At 38.0% G+C, this 24,226-nt stretch overlaps 1 protein-coding gene across 1 annotated transcript; it reads right to left on the bottom strand.

Moving 5' to 3' along the window:
* On the bottom strand, positions 1–23,913 carry LOC309587355 (vesicular inhibitory amino acid transporter-like; the record flags this gene model as incomplete). Its single annotated transcript, XM_082305472.1, has 2 exons — positions 1–1,152; positions 23,677–23,913. The coding sequence occupies 2 exons, from the start codon at positions 23,911–23,913 to the stop codon at positions 1–3; spliced, it is 1,389 nt and encodes a 462-aa protein (XP_082161598.1).
* Positions 23,914–24,226: the final 313 nt, after the last annotated feature.

The following is a 24,226-nucleotide window of genomic DNA, read 5'->3' as shown; positions in this document are numbered from 1 at the left end:
TTACGCTCCTCCAAATACGTCAAGCAGCCCTTTTATTGAGCAAATTATGCCTGCAAGGCTACAAAGGAAACCCAAAATAAAAACAGAGATATCTGCACATTTCTCTAAGAAGGATAGTTTTTCCCATTTAAGTTTTAAATGGAAGAGAGAAGGAAGAAGAAAAGTCATAGCAGCACCTGTTACGCTGCCTGTTAAACCCATCAACAGGGCAAAATGTGGTATGAACATGGCCATCAGCAGAGTCAACAGGAGAAATGAGCCTCTTACACCCAGAGCAAATAGTGGAGGTCTGTAATTGGAATGGTTGCCTCTAGAAATACATGCATGCACAATTTCTGTGGCTGCAAAAAAGGGCAAAGGGTAAGAAAGAAGAGCCTTAGTTAACAGACACAAATTCACTAGGGTTTGAAGAAATGATGGCAGGTTGTCAGTAATAACTTCCTTTGTCTCTTCACCCCAGGTCAAGAATGCAGTCAGTGCAAAGGTTGTTTTCAAGACACAGGCAAAAAAGTGAGTCCAATTCAGCATACATCTAAATTCCCCTGGGTTTTTCATGTTACCTTCAAGTGTGGGAAGAAATATTTGTGAAGTGTAACTGAAAATGATCACCCCTACAGAAACCAAGAAGTCCTCAAAATCAATGGAGAGTCTGAATTTTGCCCAGGACCACTGACGTATTTGTGTGAGACAGTAAGTCATCACTACAAGGATGATAATGAAATGGACCAAGGAGCAAAGCTGGCTGAGTTTGGAAACAATTTTGAGAGTCTTGATAAATACACAAGGCAGCAGTGTAACAGATGCAATTACAGACCAAGTTTTCTCAGTCATTGGTACATATGGAAAACTATGTGACAGTAAGTTCCCACTAACAACCAGATACAAAATACATGTCATGATCAGTTCCATCACTTGGGTCACATTGACAACTATGCCACCTAGTTTGGGAGACAGCTTTTTGCAACAGGCATTCGCAATATCTTCATATGTGTCTCTCACTCTTATGAGCTGTCCATCTTCATTTTCTTCATACAGGCAAGTGATTAGAATTTTGCCTGTGTAACAGCATAACGCTGCAGCCAAGATAATAAGAAACAGGCCACCGTATCCACTGTGGAGAAGAGCGTACGGCAATCCTAGAACAAATATTCCCTGAAAAGGAAAAAGAGAAAGAAAAGAGAGCACAAAATCCCTGAGGCGAAATGTTTACTAGAAGCCACACTCCCAAACCTGCCCTCCATTGAACATTGCTTTCACCTAACTGCATGGTGGAAGTACTGCTACATTCAGCTAGGTAAGTAACAATCCTAGGAAATGTGTTTATTTATCATAAATGAAATTATCAGCAAAAATAACTGCTCCTATCGACGCACATGTAGTGATAAGCTAGGAAAAAGAGAATGTGACTGAATGATAGAGTCAGGTTCCTAGTTATTATTTAACGCTGATGTGATTAGAAGCACATTTTAGAAGGTTCATAGGCAGTCATTCAGTCAACATGCATATTAATGAAACAGGTTCAATATCAGCAAAATTAAGCCACTGTAGCATCATCTGTACAAGTTTCATTCAAATTAAAAACAGCACTGTAGATAGATCCAGTAGTGACAATTCTTCTCAGTCTAAAGCTTGTTAACAGACCTCTGGAAAGAAAACGGCTTTGGAGTGACATCAGACTTTGCTTGTGCTTCCTCTGCAGCTTCTGTATGCCTCACGCAGCCTTTGCTCTTGTTAGGTCCACTGCTAAAGTGATTCTTCTCACAGCTGAGATTCTAGACTGTGCAAACTTATTTAGGTGTTTAAAAATACATGTAAAACATATAGACATACTTTTCTCTAAACAGTTTCTGAAAGGAACAGAATTATACTTGTTTTATCCAGTAAAAAAAAAAAAAAAAAAAAGTGGCATTTTAGTTTCACAGAACACTGTGTGTATTTCTTTGTCTTTTTCCTTCTTTCTTCTCTATATTTAAGGACAAACAACACTTTTATGTGGTTTAATTTCCATCAGCACAAACCCAACAAAACCCTTGAACAATAGTTATTCATAAAAAGATCCAATTTAGGAAAGATGCTTCCATGACATTTCTCTTTTTATGCTACAAAGCTGAAATTAAGCAATGCACATTAGTCAGACTGGTCGGGTGTTTTTGTTCTTGATGACTGAAGAAAGGTAAGGAGGAAACAAAATACAGTTAACTAGTTCTACAGAAATTTTTACTTCAGTATTTCTTACAGCACTGATGACATGATGAAATATGAGCATTTGTGCTCATGTTTGCTATTCTGGCCTGACAGAAGGACTTGATTTGCATCAAACCTATCTAAACTCTATTTCTGACCAAATCTGAGCAACCCCATCTGCTCTGCAAAACCCGTAGATCCCCGACAGAAACAGGCCTCCTTGCAGAAGGGGCGACCCACTCTTCTCCCACTTTCTGAGTGGGTAGTCCCACTGACTGCCTCCAGGAGCCAAAGCAGAAGAGGTGAGTTTAACGGTCTAAATCTTAATTTCAAACTTTTCCGTCCACGATCTGGACATGAGGCCATGCGAAGGACAAGTGTGTCGGGCATGCTTCTGTCTTTGGTGTTTTCTATCAGCTCCCTCAGGTTTTATACCCAGCAGACAGCTTCTATGAAGGCAGTCTAGGAGCCCAGCTCTGCTGGACCTCATCAAGAAGGTGGGTGCTTGTCTCAGCTTTGTAGGATTTATACCTAGCACCCCACTTCTAAGTGATTCAAGTACTCCCAGGCCTGATCCATAAGGAGGGCTCTGAAGAGAAGCAATTTTTCAAACGCTAAATAATCATCACTGTATAAACAGTATTCTCCCTTCCTTCCAGCCACAAAATAGCAGTCTTTTTCGGGCAGATTGTGGAATGAGCCTCAACCAGAGAAGAAAGATTAGAAGTACTTAAATTGGAACAGTGTTTTTTCTCTAAGTCAGTGAGAAAAACAGAGTGTCCATCATATGAACGAGCAGCATTGCCTGTTTCACCAGGCTTTACTCTAGATGCAGATGTCTTCAGCTTTCAGCTGAATTAGAGCTGGAAGAATCATATTAAATACATGCCCTAATACATTTTGATTAAAAAGGTCTATGCCTTTATGTACTGAAACAGAAGTACCTCAGTTATTATTACTGATATGATAATACAGTTATTGACTAGATACCTTTTTTTGGTTGTTTTCAATGACTTCATTTACAGCAATGGTTTTGTATAAGTCACAGGTGCCATTTCATTTAGGAGCTGGGACATTCGACTACACAGCTTCTGGTACTTCAGTCACTCAAATCTCCCCACTTCAATGGCTTAGCTCATTCTAATACAGGTCTCATGACCCAATTAGCTTGCAGTGTAATTAGCATTTCTCTTGTATGTGAACTTCACAGAAGTGTTCGAAATTCTACCATTTCTGCCATCTAACAGTCTGCTTTCTTAAAAAGACTAGATATCTGGCTGTATCCAGACTGCAGGTAGCACACATGTAACAGTAGCTTTTGGTACCATGCCATTTTTACTTGTGGCTTTGACTGACTGGCAAGTTAGGTAGTTGCCTAAAGAAAAAAATGTGTTTTCTTTCATATGAAAACGATCTTTGGATAACATTTACATAACAGATTGAGTTTAAAAGCATCACAAATAAACCAAGTCTATGAAAAAAATCGGGAAGATAAAAGCCAGAGAGTTATCTTCCATATTAACATAAGAACAATGATATTTCCTCAGTTCCTTGCAGTTTGTAGCAAGCTTATCTCATTTGTTCCGTACTCACAGCATTATTATTTTGCCCCTTAACTTGCATTTGGGAGTTCAAACAGTATTTGCTGACCCACAGGGTCACTGTATAATTAAACCGCAGGTAAGTGTCAGCACAGGCCTTACCCACACAATGGCTTCTCCCTTGCTGAATTTAGCCTGTTAACGTTTATATGACTAGCCTCAACCTAAACCAAAGCATAAGTCTTTCAGAGACGTTATCACATTAGACAGCCATTTACAGTCCTCCCCACAGGCGTCTGCTTTTCCATGCTTAATTGTTAGTTTAATCAGAGCATAACATAATTCTAACCTCCAACATCTCCTTGCTGTTGCTTATATCAAATAATTTTAATTGGTACCTAACACAGACCACAGGATGATAGAGGTGGGTTTTTTTTTGTTGGTCTTTTTGTTTTTCACCTTCTGAATTCAGACCTTATTAAACAAACCCATTTTTGCACTCCGTATATTCTTTCTTAAAATTATGTATCAGTGATTGCCAATTTCAAACCACATACAATGAGTTTAGAATTTCTAAATTGAAACTTTCTACAGAAACTGCAAGTTTTCCTTTCAGCTGATGTCTTTGACATCTTTTTCCCAGGGTTTGTAAACAATAGCTGGTGAGATTTGTGTAAGGGACTTACCGTTTCTGTGCCCTTCAGCTTTCAGTTAATAATAGAAAGCAAACATTGTGGACATAACTGGTTCTGCAGCTTTTTGAATACAGAGCATGGTTAGCAGAGAAATGGGAGAACTCTGAACATGCCAATACAGTAAGTATGAATATAGTGAAATGACAGTGCTTGTCCTACCTTGACAGAAATGTTTTTACCATTAAAAAAAAAAAAGTTTCATGTATCAGCACGTTGTCAAATTTCTACAAAATATCCAAAAATGTTAGTGATGGCCATGAGAGCTCAAAGAATGAAAGACCCTTTGTCAGACTTCAAAACTCATTTTGGATTTGATCTTCTGTTCTTACCTTTCCAAAAGCAATACTTGCTGTTAGGACCGTTTCCTGAACCCCTGTTACACCATTTGTCAATGCACATTCGGTCCAGCCTGGCCTCAGCACTTGCTCTTATTGAGTCTTCTGATCCTGTGTTCTCATGTCCAAATTACGGCACAGACGGTCTTAGCTGTGAGGCATCAATTAAAAATGAGCGGCAAAAGGAACCGTTTCTTAAGTTGCCTCCCAGCTCTTAGTTTTAGCATTCTGTCTGGGAAGTGTTCCTGTCTGAGTGGTTTTATTTTCAACTGTTCTAGTGCTAAGTCAATGTTAGCTCGAAATATGTTGTTTTAAGGTGATCTGTTTACAAAATAGAATAGCACAGGGGAAAAGCACTCACACAGGTACAGGGGAGATGGAGTTTTCGAAACAGTCCTCTGTCACGGCTCAGCCTGAGTGGTTGTGTTATTTTCCATCACTCCATCCGCCCTGTATAGGGAGGGACCCCAAGCTTGCCCGGCAGGCTGCATCTTCCCTTGTCTCCCAAGGCGTTTGCAAGACTGGGGTATTTTCACCCTAGACTGAGGATGGAAGTGGACTGTTCTTTGTCAGTGCGTGAATACATGTGCCTGGGTGGAGGTCCTTGTCAAACATCCAAAGTAGACTTAGCCGTAGGCAGCTGGCCCTAGAAAGAAGAAAGGACTGAGGGCTGAACTGGTGATCAGCCTTTGAAGAAATGGCAAGGACAAGAGCAGAAAGGGCATGTGCGGAAAGGTCAGTCTCAGCTAGAAGCTATTTATTAGCCTTGTCAGAATACCCCCAAGTGGAAGCAACCAGGTATGACTGCTACCACCAGAAATTAATTACCGATCCACCCACAATACAAAACAAGCAGTCAGGATTTCCAGATTACATCTGCACATTAAAACATTTTTGCATTTGTCAATGGCTGGATTGCAATATTTGAACTACATGGGAGTATTTCCCACACCCGCAAGGCTGGCTGCTTCTTTAAAAATACTAGATATCTGGATAAGTGTAGAATGCAAAAAGTGTGCCTTCTGCTATCGTACCACTGTTTGACACTACTTCACCTCAGGGCAAGCATCTCCCCAAGGAATAAAACGGGTTTAGAAAAATGTATAAAAAAGCAGTCAAGCACTCTGAGAAAATATTAAAATTCCTTAATGTTCAGTTTTAAGTCTTTTTAGTCTCAGATAAAATGCTTCATTTCATAGGCTGTTTTAACCTGAAATATGATGCTTTGAAAAACAAAGTAGATTGAAAGGTAATTAAAAAGTAAAGAAGATCAAATCATGGTCAGAGCTGAGACATGCCAAAAGACAATGAAATAAAACGGAGTAAAAAGCAATGCTAAAAAAAAAAGAGAGAAAAAGATTTCACGTTAAGACTTAATCAGATGGAAAAATAAATCAAGAAATTAAGAAGAATTTAACTGAAAATTATTCTGTTAGTACAGTTCTCCTATATGCAGAATACATGCTAATATGCCAGACTGCTGAATTAGCTCTGATTGCCTTTCTCACCATCTGTAGCTACTCCACTGGAACAGTTCATTTAAGCCTAACTATTTTCCCAAATATGTATTTGATTGCCTGCATGAACATGGGTTAGAAACTATACAGGAAAGCCTCCTTCATGGATCTTCTTGGAAGAGCAGGGAGATAAATTCAAGAACCCTGCTTTTCAGTACGCTTTCACAAAATATTTAATTATGTTGTTTAGCACTTGTTGTCATTTAAAAGAAATCATTTTCCAGAACAAATGTAAGCCTGTGTTGCTGTGGTATTTATATGAAGATACAACTTTATTAGCATTAAATTAAAAAATTTAGCAAATCTCTTAATCTCATGCCATGATAACAGAGCTACTTGATTGTTGACTTCCATGGTCTTTTTCCTTTCTCAGCCACCACTGTGATCAATCGTGATTTTGTATCTTCTTCCAGATCACTGTTGACCACATTGAATAATACTGGACCAGATGCCAATTATTCTACTAGATAACCTCCTAACCCTACTAGAAACTCGTTCCTTTGACAATAGATCCACATTGACAGTTACTTTTCTGGGATCTGTCACATAGGTAGTTGTTAATCCATTTAAGATATAGTCTATTGTTGCACTAATTTTTAAATCAGAATGTTGTGTATTAATGTGTCAAAATTCCTTTTAAAAGTCTAAATATATTCTTTATCTTTCACTGCCTATATTACAATCTCATCAAAGAATTATATCAAGTGTGTTTAATAAGGACTGTAAGGACTCTTTCTCCAAAACCATAATGATTGACACTGATTATATTCCTAGCTTTTTATTCTGTATCAATTAAAACCGGTATTAACAATGACTTTTTTTTTCTCAGAATTGTTGCCAGGTTTCACTAGTTGAGGATGCAGTTTTGGATCTTTTGCTTCATTATTTTGTCTCATCCCTCATAAATATTAGGCAAAATTCCTGAATTTCACAGTTCTGTTGCTTTCCTTATCTGCGTGTTTTATAGATACTGCCCTCTACTTCATTCCCTTAACACTTACTTATCTATAGGTCAGTTTTACTACCCCACCATTTGAATGAGATCACATATATGGTGCTCTGTAGCAGTTAATGCACCCCTGTCCTTTTAACTTTCTTCTGCTGTTTCTCCTGGTGCTTTCAGATAAACATACACAGTCACATATAGAGACACACATTTCCATTAATACTTAATTTATACCACTATTAGTATTCCTGTTTCAAATTTTTACACTAAACCTATCCTTTTTTTTCCTAATTCCTAAAAATTGTTTTCTTACTGTCCTAATCCCTGGGAGATGTATTTTTTCCTAGTGTCTTTGCGTTCCTGCATCTCTTTGCTACGCTTCATAATTTATAATTTACAAAGACTACCCTCACCCTTCCTTTCTCCCTTTTGCTATTTTTTTTTTTTTTAACTTTAATTGGTACATTCACTTCACACTTGAAGTAGGAGGGGTTTTAACATATAGGCGTACTAGTTCTTAATTATGAGATGCGGCTTCTGGACACCTCATAAATTCTTGTTAAACAACTTCCAAATTGCTTTCACAATTTGCTGTCTGTATTTATTCTTCCTAATCAATTATCTCTCGTAATTTTCTCCAGGTTTGTAAAATTCACTCTTTTGAAGTACCGAGTATATATATTACTGTCCTCTGTTTTCCCATAATGAATGTAATTAGATCCACTGATCTGTTCATCTTTATTCAACATAATGAGGCTCAAAATAGAATTACCTTATGCTAGGTTCAATACTTTTTGTGTTAGGTAATTATCATCTATCATTTTTAGAAACTTTAATGATATTAATGCTACAGACTGCATACAACCTCCAGTGTAGGTCTTTAAAACTGAAGTCACCAAGAACAATACAATTTTTCTTTCCAGACAATAGGTCTAACACAGATAATCATCTCTCTAACATAGAGTGCCACCCTCACTTCTTTTACCTACTCTTTTTCTGTAAACATGTTTTATCTAATAATTTTTAAATTCCAGTCGTGTAAATCATCCCACCATGTATTTGCAATATCAGTTATATCCTATTTCTTCTCAGTAGTAAGAATTTCCAGTTCCCTAGCTGACTACTCAGAATTCTGGCACTGCTCTACAGACACCAGGAAAAGAATTCATCTGCTTTCCCACTCGCTTCACAGTTTGTTCACAGCTCAGCTGAGTTTGAATTAAAAAATACTACAAGCTGTTCTGTGGAAAACTTCAAATATTGTCCATGGCCTGAATGACCTTAGCAGCAGATCCATCTCCTTTAATGCCAGTGAAAAATCTTCCTTTAACTTCAGGGATGGTTGAATTAGACCCCAGCAATCTCGTTTTTCCTGATTTTTCTTATTCTTTCTCTCTGCCAATACCAGCCTGTTTTAGCTGCAGGGAGGAAAGCAGCTAAGGTGTTTATTCTGTGATTAATGCCTGCAATCACCTTATATATTGAGAGAAACTTTAGAACTGTTGTTCTGTCAATCCTTCAGGTCCCATAAGCAGATGATAAGGCAGACAGACTGCTCAGGAGATACTGGGATAAGGCAAGCAAGTAAGGAAGTCGCATGGTCTGCACTGCAAAATGTATATGTCTATTTGACTGACAGAAGCCACTGATTTTGTTTGCCTTTTAGTGGCCAGATTAGTCTTAAGAATCTCCTAAAGATCAAGAAAGGGAACAGAGGAAAGAAAAGGTCTCAACAAAAAAGGAATTGCTGCTATTGAGCGTGACAGCTGATCCAATTGGCTTTGCTATTGGTTTAAATATTTGTTCGAAATCTGAAATAATATGCTTGATGCTTAATTCTGCATGGTTTGATGGAAAATGTTAGTTTGCATAAATCCAGAGTTGTCTGCAAGAATGCACTGAATCACACAGAGTAAATCTCCCAAGCAAATTACCTTTGAAGAAAATATATTATTTTGCTTCGTCCCAAAGGAGAAAGCAGGCTTTCGTAAAAAAATGAGGGCTTTTATTATGTGTTATGTAGCAGAGAGGAAAAAGAGATGAAAAAAGCAAGGCAGTCAAAACTAAAACAAACATTATATTGAAAGTTAGTAGTGACGAGCCACATGGACTCACTGGCTGCTTACCTATTTCCCACATTATAGCTCATCACAGATTCTCAGGTTTTCACCTGAAGGCAGGCAAGTATGCAAAACATCCAGTACAGGAACACGTGAGTGAGTTTCCATGAAAATGTGGTCAAAAGAGCTTGAGGGGAGCCAGACAGGGGACTTTGGGAGACTAGAAGCAAAGCAAAGCAGTGGGAAGCCAAATAACTTTATTCGAGTGTGAACTGACATAACAAAAGGAAGAGTTAAAGTGCATAGAAAGTTCAAACTCAGGCTGGGAGAAAGCATTTGGCTTGTTAGGAGTTTTTCTTGAATGCTGCCTGTATGGGACAAGCCACGGTTCTTGTTGCTTTTAACAAGTAAGGCTGAAGAGGAAACGGAAAAAACCAGACCCATGCTACAAAGAACTTTGCACTGGAACAAACCTTATGCACCTCTGAGAGGTGAAAAGGAAGCCAGGTTACATCTTCTGGAAGCTGGGTTATATTTCCTGAAAGCTGGCATAGGATTTGTCATGACTGCATGTGGAATAAAAGGTGACTGAATCCTCCCCCGGCTAATATTATCCTGTTCTTTCCTCAGCACAGACCAAACCACCAGTTTTAGATGGACTCTTACTCAAGCTATAATGACTCCCAGAGCTTGGCATATAAAGGGGAAATTTGTCTTACAGCACTGCCTGGAGAGAATACAGTTAATAGTCTGGATGAAAGACGTAAATAGTGGTATACTATGATTTTTGGTCTCTAGGAATCAGTAAACTGATACAGAGTATCATAGTATATTCTTCTGGAACATGTGAGAAAAGATGCTGTCTTACAATTAGGCTGGGTATAGACAACAAATCTCTACTGCTTTTCCTCTCTTAACCTCAGTTAAACTTCAGTGGCACCCTGGGAGGCTTCTACCTTTAGGATAAAAGAAGCATCAACTGATTTTACTGCTGATATTTCATCATGCACAGATACAGATAAAGCTGAGGTTGCAAATGAATTCCTGTAATAGAGGTGTCTCTCTCCTATAATGACATACAAGATCACAGCATTCTTAAAATTCAACAAAGTAGAATAATTCCCCTAATTTCAAGTGGATTAGACAAACATTCCCAAATGTGTATTATTAATAACAAAGAGAAAAACTAAAGATCAGAAAAGAAATGTGACTAGTTTTCTGGCATGCCTGAGTACTCAGCATAAAAGCAAAGTTATTTAAGTTCTCCTTTTTAAAAAAAAATAAATTTTGAATATAGTTATGCATTGTGAAACCAGGCATATGGCATATAAAATGCATGCTGAAGATGTCTTTTTAAGGTATCTAGATGTAAAATACTTGAAGAGGTATTGATGGTATGAGGTATTGATATACCTCATATTGATATATGAAATAATTGAGGAGGAATTTCTCATGGTTTGTCTGTTTCTATAAACTGTGACACAGTGGTTCTTGATCTCTATTGGCCCATGAACAAAAGTACTGGAGTTATAAAGTAAGTCATATTCCTTTTCTGTGTTTGGGTTTTTTCTGTCTTTTTGTTTTTCTCTCTTTTTTTTTTTTTTTTTTTTAAAGTTGTTTTCTTGGTCTGCAGCCACTCTGGAAAGACTTGGAGACAGGATGTTGTCTGGAAACAACAGCTGAGGATCTCTGGATGAACAAACTGGGGACTTTGATTATTCTTGAGCTTTAACAAAGACCCCAGGTTTATTCTTAACTTTTAGGTACAAATACTGTCTGTATGGATTGAGATAAAAATACTTCTTTCATTATTAAAACAAAGTTCATTAAGTAATGGCTGTAAAAGTTTGTGTATTTAAAAAAAGAGTTTAATTTCTTTTTCTCAATCTGATCCATTCTGACAGTGCAGGGAAAACTTCCCAGCTCTATTGGATCTCTCCTTTGTTCTTACTTCAGTGTTGAGAGCTGTAGTGATTTCATATTTGAGAAATTTATTTTAAGACTGCATTTAGTTTCTGTTCCTTTCTCCTAAATAATTTCCATTTCTCACATTCAAATTTTTCGGCAAAATCCCAATTTATTCATGAGGTGAAATTAATGGATTTTAGGTGAAAACTCAGTGACTATTACTGAAGTTACTAAAGTGACTACTTTTTTTACTCTCTTTGGTACCAAAGGAAATTATTGCTTCTTAACATCTATGAATTGGATTAATCTCACCCAACTTTTTCTTTCTAAAACAGACATTTATTGAATGAGTACACACAGTAGCAGAAAAGACATACATGACAAATCTACCTTGCTGTGATGCACACTTATTAGGAATGGGATTCCTAAATTTACCTATCTATCTAAATACAGCAAAAAGAAATCTGCTAGCTCTGGAAAGGATGGATAGAAATAAGGATCACCAGAGGACTATTCATTCCAACAGCGTAGGGCACTTCTTATTTTAGGATTTGTGAATCTCCATCAGAGATGCCTATCTCTCTAAGTTGTCTACAGAGTGAGATGAATTCCTTTACGAAGGCCATGAGACTGTGAGGTGCCCGGGAAGAGCAAAGGAAGAGCAGGAAGCTGGATAACTTGGGAACATGACTGCACCAGGGGAGGCAGAGACGGGGGGGAAAAGGCATCGTTAGGTAAACTGGAGAACACTAGAACATAAGGCTGTGAACCACATGAAGTAGCAACAAGGGGTAGAAGAGTATGATGGAGAAGAGGTTGTGAGGGAAAATGACTGGATATGAGAAATATCTAACTATAGGCATAAGACAGGAGTAAGTAGAAGGCTAGAGGGAAAGTATGAATTATGCAGCTGATTATCATTTCTGATTAGGAAAGGAAACCTTTAGGGGTGGAATGGCAGCTCCTCACAATTTAGGAGCTAGGAAAGAGTCTCTGAAATCCCATCCAAGCAACAGAGGGAAGCCTACGGTTCTGTGCAGGTATTTTACTTTTAACTTGAGATGACAACAATAAAAAGTACAAAAGGAAGAGCTCAGAGCAGCTGGATTGCCAGCAAAAGTGAAAAAAGTCAGCAGGCAAGCAAAAGCAACAAGAGCAGGAGTGAAGAACTCATTTTAAACTCTGGATCCCAATTAAAGCTTGGAAGAAGATTTTTAAGTCCCTTAAGGGAAGATGGCTGGGGAGATGTCATTTGGAGTTGCAGAAATCATGCAGACAACGAGACAAGAGAATGGCTTTAAAATGTAGTGAGATAGAATAGAACTCAGTGCCAACTTCTAAATATGATGCAAACAGTAAAATGAGGGATTGAGCAGTCATTATAAAAGAAAAAATAAGATAACTTCTTATAAATATAAATATAAATATAAATATAAATATAAATATAAATATAAATATAAATATAAATATAAATATAAATATAAATATAAATATAAATATCTTTCTTATGAAAGAGAAATAATATATCTTGCATTATATAATTCTTATACCCATATTTACATTTCTTCAGGCTTCAGTAGAAGTGTTCATAATTTCTGAAATAGCCAGATTCAGTTTGAAATAATCAAACTAGAACAGGTTTTAAAACTGAAAAAAATAGTCTGTTTATCAGGGAGGAACTAGCTTGAATTAAACATGTTTCTAGAGGGGAAAACTGAGCAATAAAAAAAACTATCATGAATGGAAATACCCATGTACAGTAAAGGCAAAAGCTGAAGCTACCATTGCTACTGATAACATAAAACAACCAAAAATGTTTGCTCTAGGGACCTACAAAACATAATCTGCTGGTGCTGTTATTTGTGTCAATTCAAGAAATGGACTGAGAGAAACTGAAATGGATAGCAGAGTATGTGTGTATGAGTCGAAGTGAATGTTTCCTCACTTTGACTCATATGTTTACATTTTTGAGAAGTAAATATTAAATTTGATTTTTTTTTGTTAGCTATTTAGTGAACACAGTTATTGTACATATGGCAAAACTAGTGCCACTGGCCAAGAATACAGAGAAACATTGCCTTCCAAGAAACATGGTGTGTGTGGGGAGAAGAGGGAGAATAGATGCAAATAGAAGTCAATTTCTTTTATTTAGCTTTAGGGGCAAAACGTTTTATACAGCTTACTGTGCTAAAACTAGGTTACAATATATCATCTTCAGTACTGTGTGTAATCAGTGTTTAGGGCTTTTTATTTTCACAAATAGCTCCATTTGCTCATTCAGACAGAGCTTGTACCATTTCTGTGAGTCTCCTGCTGTCAGGAATTATACACACTGAAGTAAACTGTAGATTAACCATATACGAATTGTGTGGAAGAAGCTTTACCGTTGGAAAGTCTGCTACAGAAGCATTACTATTTCTGATTCTATCAGTACATTATAATAATTCAGATCTCCTTTACTTTCAGCATTAAATTCTCATACACACCTGCAGATGTTGAGCTTGTCAACCTTTATTCCTTGATGAACCCTAAGACTAACTCTTTATTTTATAAAAAAATGAGCTCCCTCCTGAAAATTTGCTAATGGAAGTGAAGGAAGTTTATAAAAAACAGGAAAGGAATGCTATCTGACAAAATATTTTACTTTCTGCTGCCTATCACTATGTTCTTGCCGTCTTGGGAGGAATGTTATCTTGGGAGGAGTCATATGTCTAAATATGTTTTTTTAAAGCAAATTCACTGAGGTTACACACTTCAACTTCAAGAATAGGGACAGAAAGAACATTTTTAAGAAGGGTATTTTCCATCAGAGATAGCTGGTCAGCGGCATGCGCTATAGAGAGGCACAAGCGTACAAATTATCTCAGCCACAGAAGGCTGATAAATAATTATAATAGGTAGTTTGAGCTTTAATTTATTTTAATTTGGGCTTTATCTTTAAGAAAGGTAACTGTCAAACATAACATCATAACAATAAAGCAAGCAGATATAACAGATATAAAAATTCAAAGTTGCCTAATAATAGTGGTTTTAAATACCACGTGACCTGCCATGAATTAAAAAAAGGAGAAATTATACCATCTGTTTTCATTCAGCTTGTTAAAAATGCTCTCAGGGATTGATGAGACCAAAAAGCATGGTAGATTAATTTGATTTTAGTGTAGCGGGAAAGTACATCAGCTATTCCCTTCACCTGAGGGAGCCAGAGATCCTTGTTCTGCAACAAGTCGTGGTGCATTGGGTTCTTCCATAGAATAAAGTGATCATTGCTTTCAAGCAGCTGTTACTTGATCCTGTGTGGTCACGTTTACTGTTTCAAAGGGTATAATTTTCATAACACTACCATCCATTTATCTTTGATATCACGGTTTTGTCATTCTCTTTCTTGACCATCTGGATTTTTAAGATGGAATGCCCATTTTAATGGCTGAATATTCTAAAGGTACTCTTTATCACATTCGTCTGCTGATTTATCTTGTGCTCAGCCCCTACAATGGGTCTCAATAGCAAGGAGAATCCATTCTGTATAGAAAAAAAAGAGAGGAAATTGAATCAAATGTCAAGCTGATTTATCACAGGCCACATTTAAACAATCATTATTTTGTAAAGAGTTTCTGTAAAATGGAAAACATTTTGAGACTTACTTTCAAAATTGTTTTCATTATTGGAGCACCTGGAAGTCCTTGATCAGAATCCCATTGTGCAGGGCACTGTGCAAACAAAGTACAAAAAGATGGTCTCTTCTCCAAAGAATGTGAAATCTAGGGGTAAGATAACAGGAACCAAATACAGGCAGACAGGGGAGTCAAGGAAACCGCGAGTCAATACTGGAAACTGTGAGTCAAGAGAGTAAATGGTCGTTTCAGTGTAGCGTATAACCGCAAAATTTTCAGCAAAAGGACATTTCTAACAGGATCAGAAGAGTGTAAATAAATATCTTCATACAAGTTCATAGGAATGCTTGTTTAAATATTTAACAAATTGACAATGGTAATTGTAACTGGAAGAACAGAAATCAGAGTCAATAGATGCAGAAAGATAAATGGTAGATTGTTAAAGAAAAGATGACTAGCTTACATTTGATTTGATGGTTGAAGAAGTGCTTGCAAGAGCTGGTGGATACTTGGGGTATGGAACTGCATCAGCTTTCCAAGTGGATGTGCATAGGGCGAGCTTGGCAAGGTCAGGGAAGAGTGTGTTACTGTGACCCAGATGAGGAATTATTAGTGCTCAGATAAGAGTTTTAGCCTTGTGGATCGGTAAATCAGACTATGTATTAGTGAGGTTTTACAGTAAAAATAAGCAGAAGCTGGACATAGTCAGAGTGTGAGGATTTAGAAAGCCGCCTGACTGAAAGATGATGCCAGATGATAGGCCTGCATGGCAGCAAGGACAAAGACATTCACAGGCGGTAAAGAAAGGTTGGTGTGGGCAGACTCTGGATGGAAGACAAGGAGCTCTGTTTAGCTGCTTCTACTGACTGCTGAACAGACAGACCAATATTTCATGTGGGCAGCAGAGGGATCTAAATAAGATGTGAACTTGAACCGGCTCAGGAAAACACATTCTGTTGTCGCCACACACTCCCACAGGCGGCGAAGGATGTGGTGTCTATCAGCAGTGTCCGTAGCAGCCTCGAGTGCCTGAGTCTGCTGCAGGTGATGACCTCAGGGAGGAAGGCACAAGGCAGACGTTCAGGAGAGATTGTCAGCATTTGTTGTGTGCCTGGTTATGGACAGCAGTGTAGAGCAGAGGAAGCTGGTCGTGACCCTGTGTATTAATTCACGTAATACTTTTCCTTATGAAAAATTCTTGCAATGAAAAATACAAATAGAGTGCTGTAGCGAGTGTGTGCTTGCAGTTATCTACCTACCAATACAAAAGCTTTTTTTAGGCATCAACACCCCCGGAGCAGGCCATCTCCTGGGTGGTGTGAAGGTTTCCTAATGATGAAATGAAAAAAAAAGAGGTCTGGGAGGCAGAGGCACAATGTTCAGGTTTGTGAAGTGTTACTCATACGGACTATTTATTTCATATATGTGATGGCAGAAATGCAAACTGACACACCCTTTTTGCAAATATATGTAAATGTGCATGTAAACCACACCTCTGTCACTTGACAGGCTGTCTATTAAGCTCCAGCAACACCGTTGATAGTAGTTGGCCTTTGAAGAATGACAGGGTTTAAAGCTCTTGAGTGGAGATGTACTTCATTCATGTAACTGTACTTAAGCTGACTGAAATATAAAATAGTACAAATACTGATGTCCCCACTAAGGGTGTCTGTTGGCAAGCTGAAATTGGCAGCAGGCCAAACCAACTCGCAAATTCCAATTAATGCAAAGGTTTATGTTATTACTGGCTAGAAACTTCCACTGTAAGGAAAAGAGTTGAGCTGGTCTCTCCCAGCTCCGCCACTGAACCCCACACCAGGACCTCAGTGCCCATTCCCTGCTCTGACTCCCTCAGACCCACGGGGAGCTCCCTCTCGCTGTGGGGCAGGAGGAGAAGGGCAGGAGGAAGCAAGCGGGAGGGCCCTCAGCGTGAGGCCAGGTTTACCTTTGACTAAAAAAGCCTTGTTCATAGCCTTTACTGGCAAATGATTTAGGAAGGCAGTTGAAAATCAGTGCCCAAGTACTCAGCTGTGTCTGTGCACTTTTCCTCTTCTCTGTCCTCAAACACACACGGGGTTGTGACAAAACTGCCATTTCGCACTGGAATGCGGCAGTTAGTTAGGATAAGTACCAGCAAGATCAATGTGCTCTACTACTTGTATCGGGTGTCCATGCCCAGGCACTGGCTCCTCTGTGAGGAGCGGCCGGGGCTGCCCCGTGTTGGACACAGCCGGTTCCAGCCAGCTGGAACAGACCCACCGTGGGGCACAGCTGAGCCCCGCAGCCAAGATGGCGGTGCCTCAGGGAAAGCGTGTGTAAGGAAGGGCCAAAAACGCCACAGAGAGTAGGAAAGGGACCATAGGAATGAAGGACCGAAGTTGAGCATGGGAAAGGGGGGAGGAAGGGTGTTATTTTAATGTTTGTCTTTTTTTTTCCCTATACCAGATGCAGTAATCAAACATATATATATATATATTAATTAGCAATAAAGTTAATTTTCCCCAAGTCGAGTCTGCTTTGCCCACAACAGTAACTGCCAAGTGATCTCCCTGTCTTTGTCTCAACCCTCACTCCTGTTCTATTTGCTTCCCCCTGCCCAGCTGAGGGGGGGAGTGAGCAAGCAGCTGGGTGGGAGCATGGCTATTAGCCAAGGCTAACCCGCCACGCTACTGTATGCTCACTTGCTAGTTCCTTTGTCCTTTTACATGCACAAAATTTCAACTAATACCAGCTTCATGTGGGAGGACTATAGCCTCACACCTATAAAATAACTGTTCTAAAAGATTAATAGTAGTAGATTTTCCAGATGAAAAGATTTTCAAACTTATATGACAAGTGAACAATCAACAAGAAGTCTCCGCTTACAAGAAACAGGCACTTGCAAATTCTGCAAGACTTTCCTGACCAGACTGTGACAAACTGGACATCAATCCCAGGATAAGTATACTATGCATTGCAGTGGCTTAGCTACTGCTTCTAAGAATAACCAGCGAGACAATATGGTGGCTTTGAAATTTAGATGCTGAAATATACAGATTTCAAAAGTACTAGCCAAGAAGAGTTTCAGCTAAAGTTGTTGGAAATGATAGATAATTGACATTGCTAAAAATCAAATGTCAAATAAATACTTTTGTGAAATGTAAGGCTATAATTTGAGGTTCTGAACAGAATTATTCAGATTTCTTTAAGCACAGCAGTGCTTCTGGCTACTGTTATCAAAAGGATGTAATATTAGACACCTATGTCAGTAAAGCTCAGGTAAAAATCAGTTAAAGATATAAAATGAAGGTATTGGTTAAGAATAAATATTTTAAAATATCTGCCTCTTACACCCAGTGTAATCAAGATATTCAGATTTAAGGCTGAGGTTGCATGTCAAATTCCATGTTTGTGTTGAGTATTATACTTTAGAATGTCTCCCTCTCATCTAATAAGAGATAATTATCTCATATGATAATTAGCTTAAAATATATGGACACCATAAATTATAGACAATTGTGTATCAGTTATAGTCAAACTATTGAGGCTGAGTCATTTATGAAGGAGACTGAGACACCTCCTGTAACTGTCTTGCAACTCATGTATTAGGAAACGCAATTTTGGGCCCATGGTGTGGGAAAGCATAATCTAAGGACTGCTTTAACTTCTGAAGATCTTTATTATGTCATTTTAACATCCAGAAGGCTGCAAGAATCGCAATACTTTGATCCATTACTTGTGTAACCTATGTACTTGTTTCTGGGATGCTTCAAGAGCTAGTATGGTGCTTTCTGAACCAATTGTCCATATGTTGGGGACTGTCTGTATGTCCAGGGAATAATTTGTGGAGTAGTTATGTTATATCACAGCTCCTACTTGCTGGCAAATCTGACACAGAGGGGCTATGGAAAACTGATTTGCCGCTCCTAACATTTCCATAATAGTTACAGTAGAATATGCTGATGTAAATCCATTCAATGCTCCCTCCATCTGTTCGTTGCCCAGATGATGTGACAAACAACATAAAATGCAAAACCTACAAAAGAGCAACTTAAATCCCATGAGAACAATCCAAACATTTCTTCCTGGAACAAGAAACCATTTCAGATGAGCCACCTCTCCATGTTTAGGAGTTCTGGCTTCATAACAGTTTTAGAGTTTGCAGCTGACCAAGGGAAAAGTAGACTGATATAGTGCATTCTCTAATGAGGTTTATGGGAATGGCAGTTAGTTAACTCAAAATCAGTCCACTGCACAGTGCTTACATGTCAAATAAAGAGATTTCCGTGAAGTAGATATGATTTCATTGTTGTGGGATAACACACTTTTGATAAAAAGCTTCTGTGATAAAAAGTAGGCTTGGGAATAGGGAGAACATATATCCTGTATGCAGCCTTCTCTGTGCTGTATGAATATGCACACAAAACTAAAGAAATCTACTGCAGGGTCTGAGCTGAAATAAAAGGTCATATGAAGTAGTGACATATGTCCGGAATCTTTTTTTCCCTCAAGAGAAAACCAAAGAGGAAGCCATGGCACAAACATTAGTTACAGAGTCTTCTTCCCTAAAATACATCTTTTATCAGTTGCATAGCATAATGGTGACATTCTATCATAGGAAAAACAGATCTGAGTTTAGATGGCTCTCACCAGGCTGTAGGCTTTTTTTGGATCTCCAGTTGTGGCTATATGGGTTTGCGGTTGCAAACTTATGAAAAACAAATTTGGCCAGTACTGCAGGTGCATTTCAGCCAAAATCGTATTAATTGGCATTTTTACGCGCACCACAATAGTCCTACAATCTTGGAATTTTACTTTGTGCTGTCATTTTTTGACTAGCTTCATCTGGAAACTTGAATTACTTGCTGGTCCCAGGTTAGATATCAGCATTGGGCACCTCCCTTTAATTCTCAGTACCACCTCTTGATATGAGCTGCAGCAGTTTGTTCCCCTCAGACATCTATAATTTAGTTCAGAGTATGACTTTAGCTTCAATGTATAATTCAAGGAAGTTGCTGCTCTGGGCATCAGAAAGGATTGACCCTTGTTCTCAAGTCTGGAAAATAAATACTTAAGATCAAGTACTGCAGTTAAGATCTAAGTGGTTATTTAGTTAAATGTGACTAAATTATTTAAGGTTGAGGATGAGAAGATTTGTATTGTGGTACATCTAATGACCTGATGGCAAAACCATTTAGCTTTCTAAGCACACAAGCATGTGCATATTTATATTTAGAAAATGCTTAAATATAGTGTCAGTAAAGCTTGATGGGAGGGGTGTTTAGACACCTTAAAAAGATGTTTGCCTTTATATCTTTTGGGGCATGTCTGCTAATTCTGTTTCTCAGCATCACTGTGTTTTCCACTTAAGTCTTTGGGAGTTGTTGATATTCAGTAAACACTCTGAAGATTTAGTCTGTATTAGCGAGACGAAAGCAGGTAACTCAGGGGAAACATCATAGAAAAATAAATATTAACTATGAGATATTCTCAAGTGAATCTTTTAGAGTTACACAAATGAAAATGAGCCAAATTGGAACCCAATATGGAAATGTATCTATAATGCCACACCATGAAGGAAATACAGATATACACTTTCATTTTCGAAAATGGTGATTATTGAAGTGTTGTGTCTTTTCTAAACTAATGTACAATATAAAGCATATAAATATAATGAGCATATTTATGATTGCTACAGTAATAATTACTAACTTATCATTGATGCAATTTTTAATAATTATTAATAATACTAATTGTATTATTGTTTTTCCTAGAGGCACTCGCAGTAGACGACCACCCTATTGTGTTCTCATCACGGAAGAAGAAAATTGCCTCTGCCATAGGTATTTCTAATCTTTGCACAACCTAATCTCTGCAACAGGGGACAGGAGACAAAAGATGGCTACATTAGGTATCAGATGCATTGAGTCAAACGGTGCATTCAGTATGCTTTGGTACATCATGTTTTACCAAACATCCAGGGAAGAATCGTGCACTTATATTACACTGTATTTTAAAGATTGTACAAGCATCATAATACTGAAAGCACTCTGGAGCTGCCTGGTAAAGTGGCTGACTTTTTTGCACTGTTAAACTTGTTTGTGCTCCTGAGACCTAAGTGGAGATAGACTCACAATGGTGTAAATTACAGTTATGCTGAGATGAACATGATTTCACTTCTTGCCATTATTTCACTTCTTCCCTTTCTCTCTCTTGGTTTTTCTCCATTCTTTGTTGTCTTGTACTCCTTCATGGTACTATAGAGGAAGTGCCTTTTTCTTTCACTTTGGCTTTCTCTTTCTTGGACAAACATTCTTCATACTGTTTGCAACAACCCTCCTACATGTGGCTGGCAAATAAATAGACTCTATTGTCCTTTGGTTCTGCTGTGAAATGCTGTACCATTAGAATTTAACTACCTTCTTCCTTATGACTGTTGCTTTGCTTATCTACCCCTCACTACTGTACAAGTCAGTACAAAAGGTTTTGGCCTTTTACTGCTGTATACAAACAAATGCAACTTGCATCACTCTGCCAGATAATGCTGTTCGTTCTCCCTTTTGAATTAACTCAGCTTTATGGTCCCTGTCCTTACCTAGATTAACAGGATACAGGTTTTCATTTGCCTGTGCAGTGTTGGAATATGAAGCATGTTTCCCTGGAAACTTTAAATGTCTGAAGCAATCATTTGCGTGTACAATATCATCACCAAAAGTGCACATTGTTTCAGTTGAAGTTAAAAACAAAATAACAATCTCTACCTGTTTGTTTGAAAATATTTGCATTTAAAACACTGTAAGAAAACCCTTTATTTAATTTCACATACCAAAGATTTAATCGTTCCTATAAAAAATCTGGATTGTGAAATAATTTCACTTTTAGACTAATTGTATTCACTGGAATGACTGTTCAGAACACTTCAGAATTCTGCTGAAATATTTACCTCTAATTGCCATGCAAAACACTTCTGCCCTTTCCTCTGGGCAGGGCAAAAACAACTGTCCTTTTAGCATGGCTTGTTTGCACCACTCAAAAACGTTTGGATTGTTTTAGTCATTCTGTTCACAACTCTGACTTTCTCTTCAAAGCTATTCATAGAAATTTCTTCAAACTGTTATTTTTTACTGACAGATTCCCGTTCAATATTCTCTCCTCGCTCCTCCTCTCCTGCCTTTCCCCTTCCCTTTCTCTGCTCTCTACCCTTGTTCCTAAACCAAATGCCAAGGGATCAGGAAATAGGAAAAACACACATGTGTGTACATAGATTCACATATGTGCTCACATGTGCACGTATGCAGTTTCACGATGCGTCGTTAGGACACTTCAGTTGTATTATTAACGAAACTGCAGCTCCCAGGCTTTGCCATCCTCAGCATGCCTTAGGAGGAAAGCTCAATACAGCTGTAGCCGACTGCTCTTTTAATGCTGCTTTCTAAAATATTTGACCAAATGAGATCCAACAGCAGTATGCAACACTCGGCATGCTGAGAGTTTTGACTAAGACCATAGTTACTGATCTGATTGGATAATTTAGCTTAAATTTGTCCTGTTTTTAAATAGGCAACTGTATGTTTGATAATGTTTTTACACTGTGTTATTGGTCTATTTTTTTAACTGGAAGCTATAATATTAATAATTAATAGTAATTGTGTACATAACGACATTCAGGAATTTTTAGGCACTTTGATATATTTACAGAGGCATTATTACTGTTGTTTTTCAGAAAGTAAAACAATGGGTGAGAGAGAATGTGACTTGCCAAAAGGTCATACAGCAAATATTGACAAAATTGACTTCCAGAATGAAATCTTGGCTTCGGTGAAATCAAAGGCAAAACTCACAGAGGCAACAATGGGCTCTCATCCCAGACTCTTGTCCTGACGAGATGCTGCTGAGGGAGACTGAAGATAAAATGTGTTACTAGAATGTAGTTGGGGTATTTTAGGACTTCACACTTTTATTCACAGCTGAACACTTTCTGAGAATGATATGCTACTGTGCCCTAGATGTTATTGCATTGGCTCTCATGTGGTGGTGCTCATGTTTGAAAATACAGCAGGGTTAGAAATATGTCCTTTTTTTCCTCCTTTGCAGAGCTGAGGGATGAACTGGATACATAAACAAATGTTCATTGGCATAATCACAGACTTGTGTGACACTGGAAGGATTATTTTTCTATAATTGAAGTGCCATAAAAAGTGTTTAAGTAACAGTTACTGGGACTAGATGTATCGGTGGATACTGCCTTCTTCTTACCATGTCAGACAGAAAGTTAGTGGTAATGATAGAATTATGTAAGGAAATGAATCATGAAAAGTGAGAAAATGAATCTGAAACATTTAATGCTAAATTTAAGGATTCAGAAAGATATTCAAATTCCACACAGAATGCTGGGACCAAATGCTTTCAGCCTTTTCAACCTGCCTCTTTTCTTTAACACTGACAAGTATTATTACACTTCTTGTGCTTCATGCTCCAATTTATACCTAGTCTAACTTACATGCCAGTACATTTATGTCTGACGTCAGTCTGGCTCTTACTATCCTCTTTTTATTAGGTGTTTACCTCACATTTCTATCAAACATCTTTGTCACTGAATTCAAATAGACTTATTAAAGATAATGTCTGCACTCCAAAACAGGTGCAATCACCACCTTTTCATTTTCACCTAGTTTAAATATTTTTTAAACTTTAGCTATCATATCTTTTCCCTTTGGAACTTTATTTTTTCAGAGTACTAATCTTATGTAGAAAGGTTGAAATAAGTTAGTAATAAATTCATAGAAACCTTTTAGAATATTGCAAAATGATGGTATGGTTAAGGAAAATAAAGCAGGCTAAGTGATGATCAGGTTTTCCAAATGATGATTGTAATGAGTGGGGAAGTAAAAGGTTACCTGAATGGCATTTGTTACATTCCATCCTGCTTCCCAGCTGGTGATCAGTTTGACCTGGCCATGTGGCAGGGGAGCTGGGGACTTGTATTCTGGATCCTGGTGGCAAACATCAAGCTCAAAGTTCAGGGGTCCATCTGGTTCCTCTGTCTCCTCACTGTGAGCTCTGTTCAGTTCATCTCTTCTAGCAAAATTCACACGTTCTTCATCAGTGTCTAGGCAGCTGTCCCATCTCACCATTCCCACAAAGAGAGATGGTGTTTCCCTAAAGCAGTTGAAAAGAGATGAAAAAGTCTGCTTCAGGTGAGCCATCCTGAATACTGAACATCAAAGTAAAATCTTTCCTTACATGTCTTTATTTTTTTCAGCAGTTGTACATTGTTAATCCTTTTGTTAGGTTAGCCTTGATATTGTAGCTATGATTAATGAAGTTTCTTGTCCTTATTTCATTTATTTGTGCCAGTTTCAAATGCCAGCTAAAGAAATATCTCTAGGGTCTTCAACATACTGCCTGGAGTGGTCTGCAGTGAGATTTAGTAGTCTGTAAGCTGCA

Source organism: Platalea leucorodia (genome assembly GCF_965183815.1).
Source record: "Platalea leucorodia genome assembly, chromosome: 3".
Lineage (NCBI taxonomy): Eukaryota > Metazoa > Chordata > Aves > Pelecaniformes > Threskiornithidae > Platalea > Platalea leucorodia.
The sequence above is the reverse complement of the archived record's forward strand: the minus strand, read 5'-3'. Positions and strand labels throughout refer to the sequence as shown.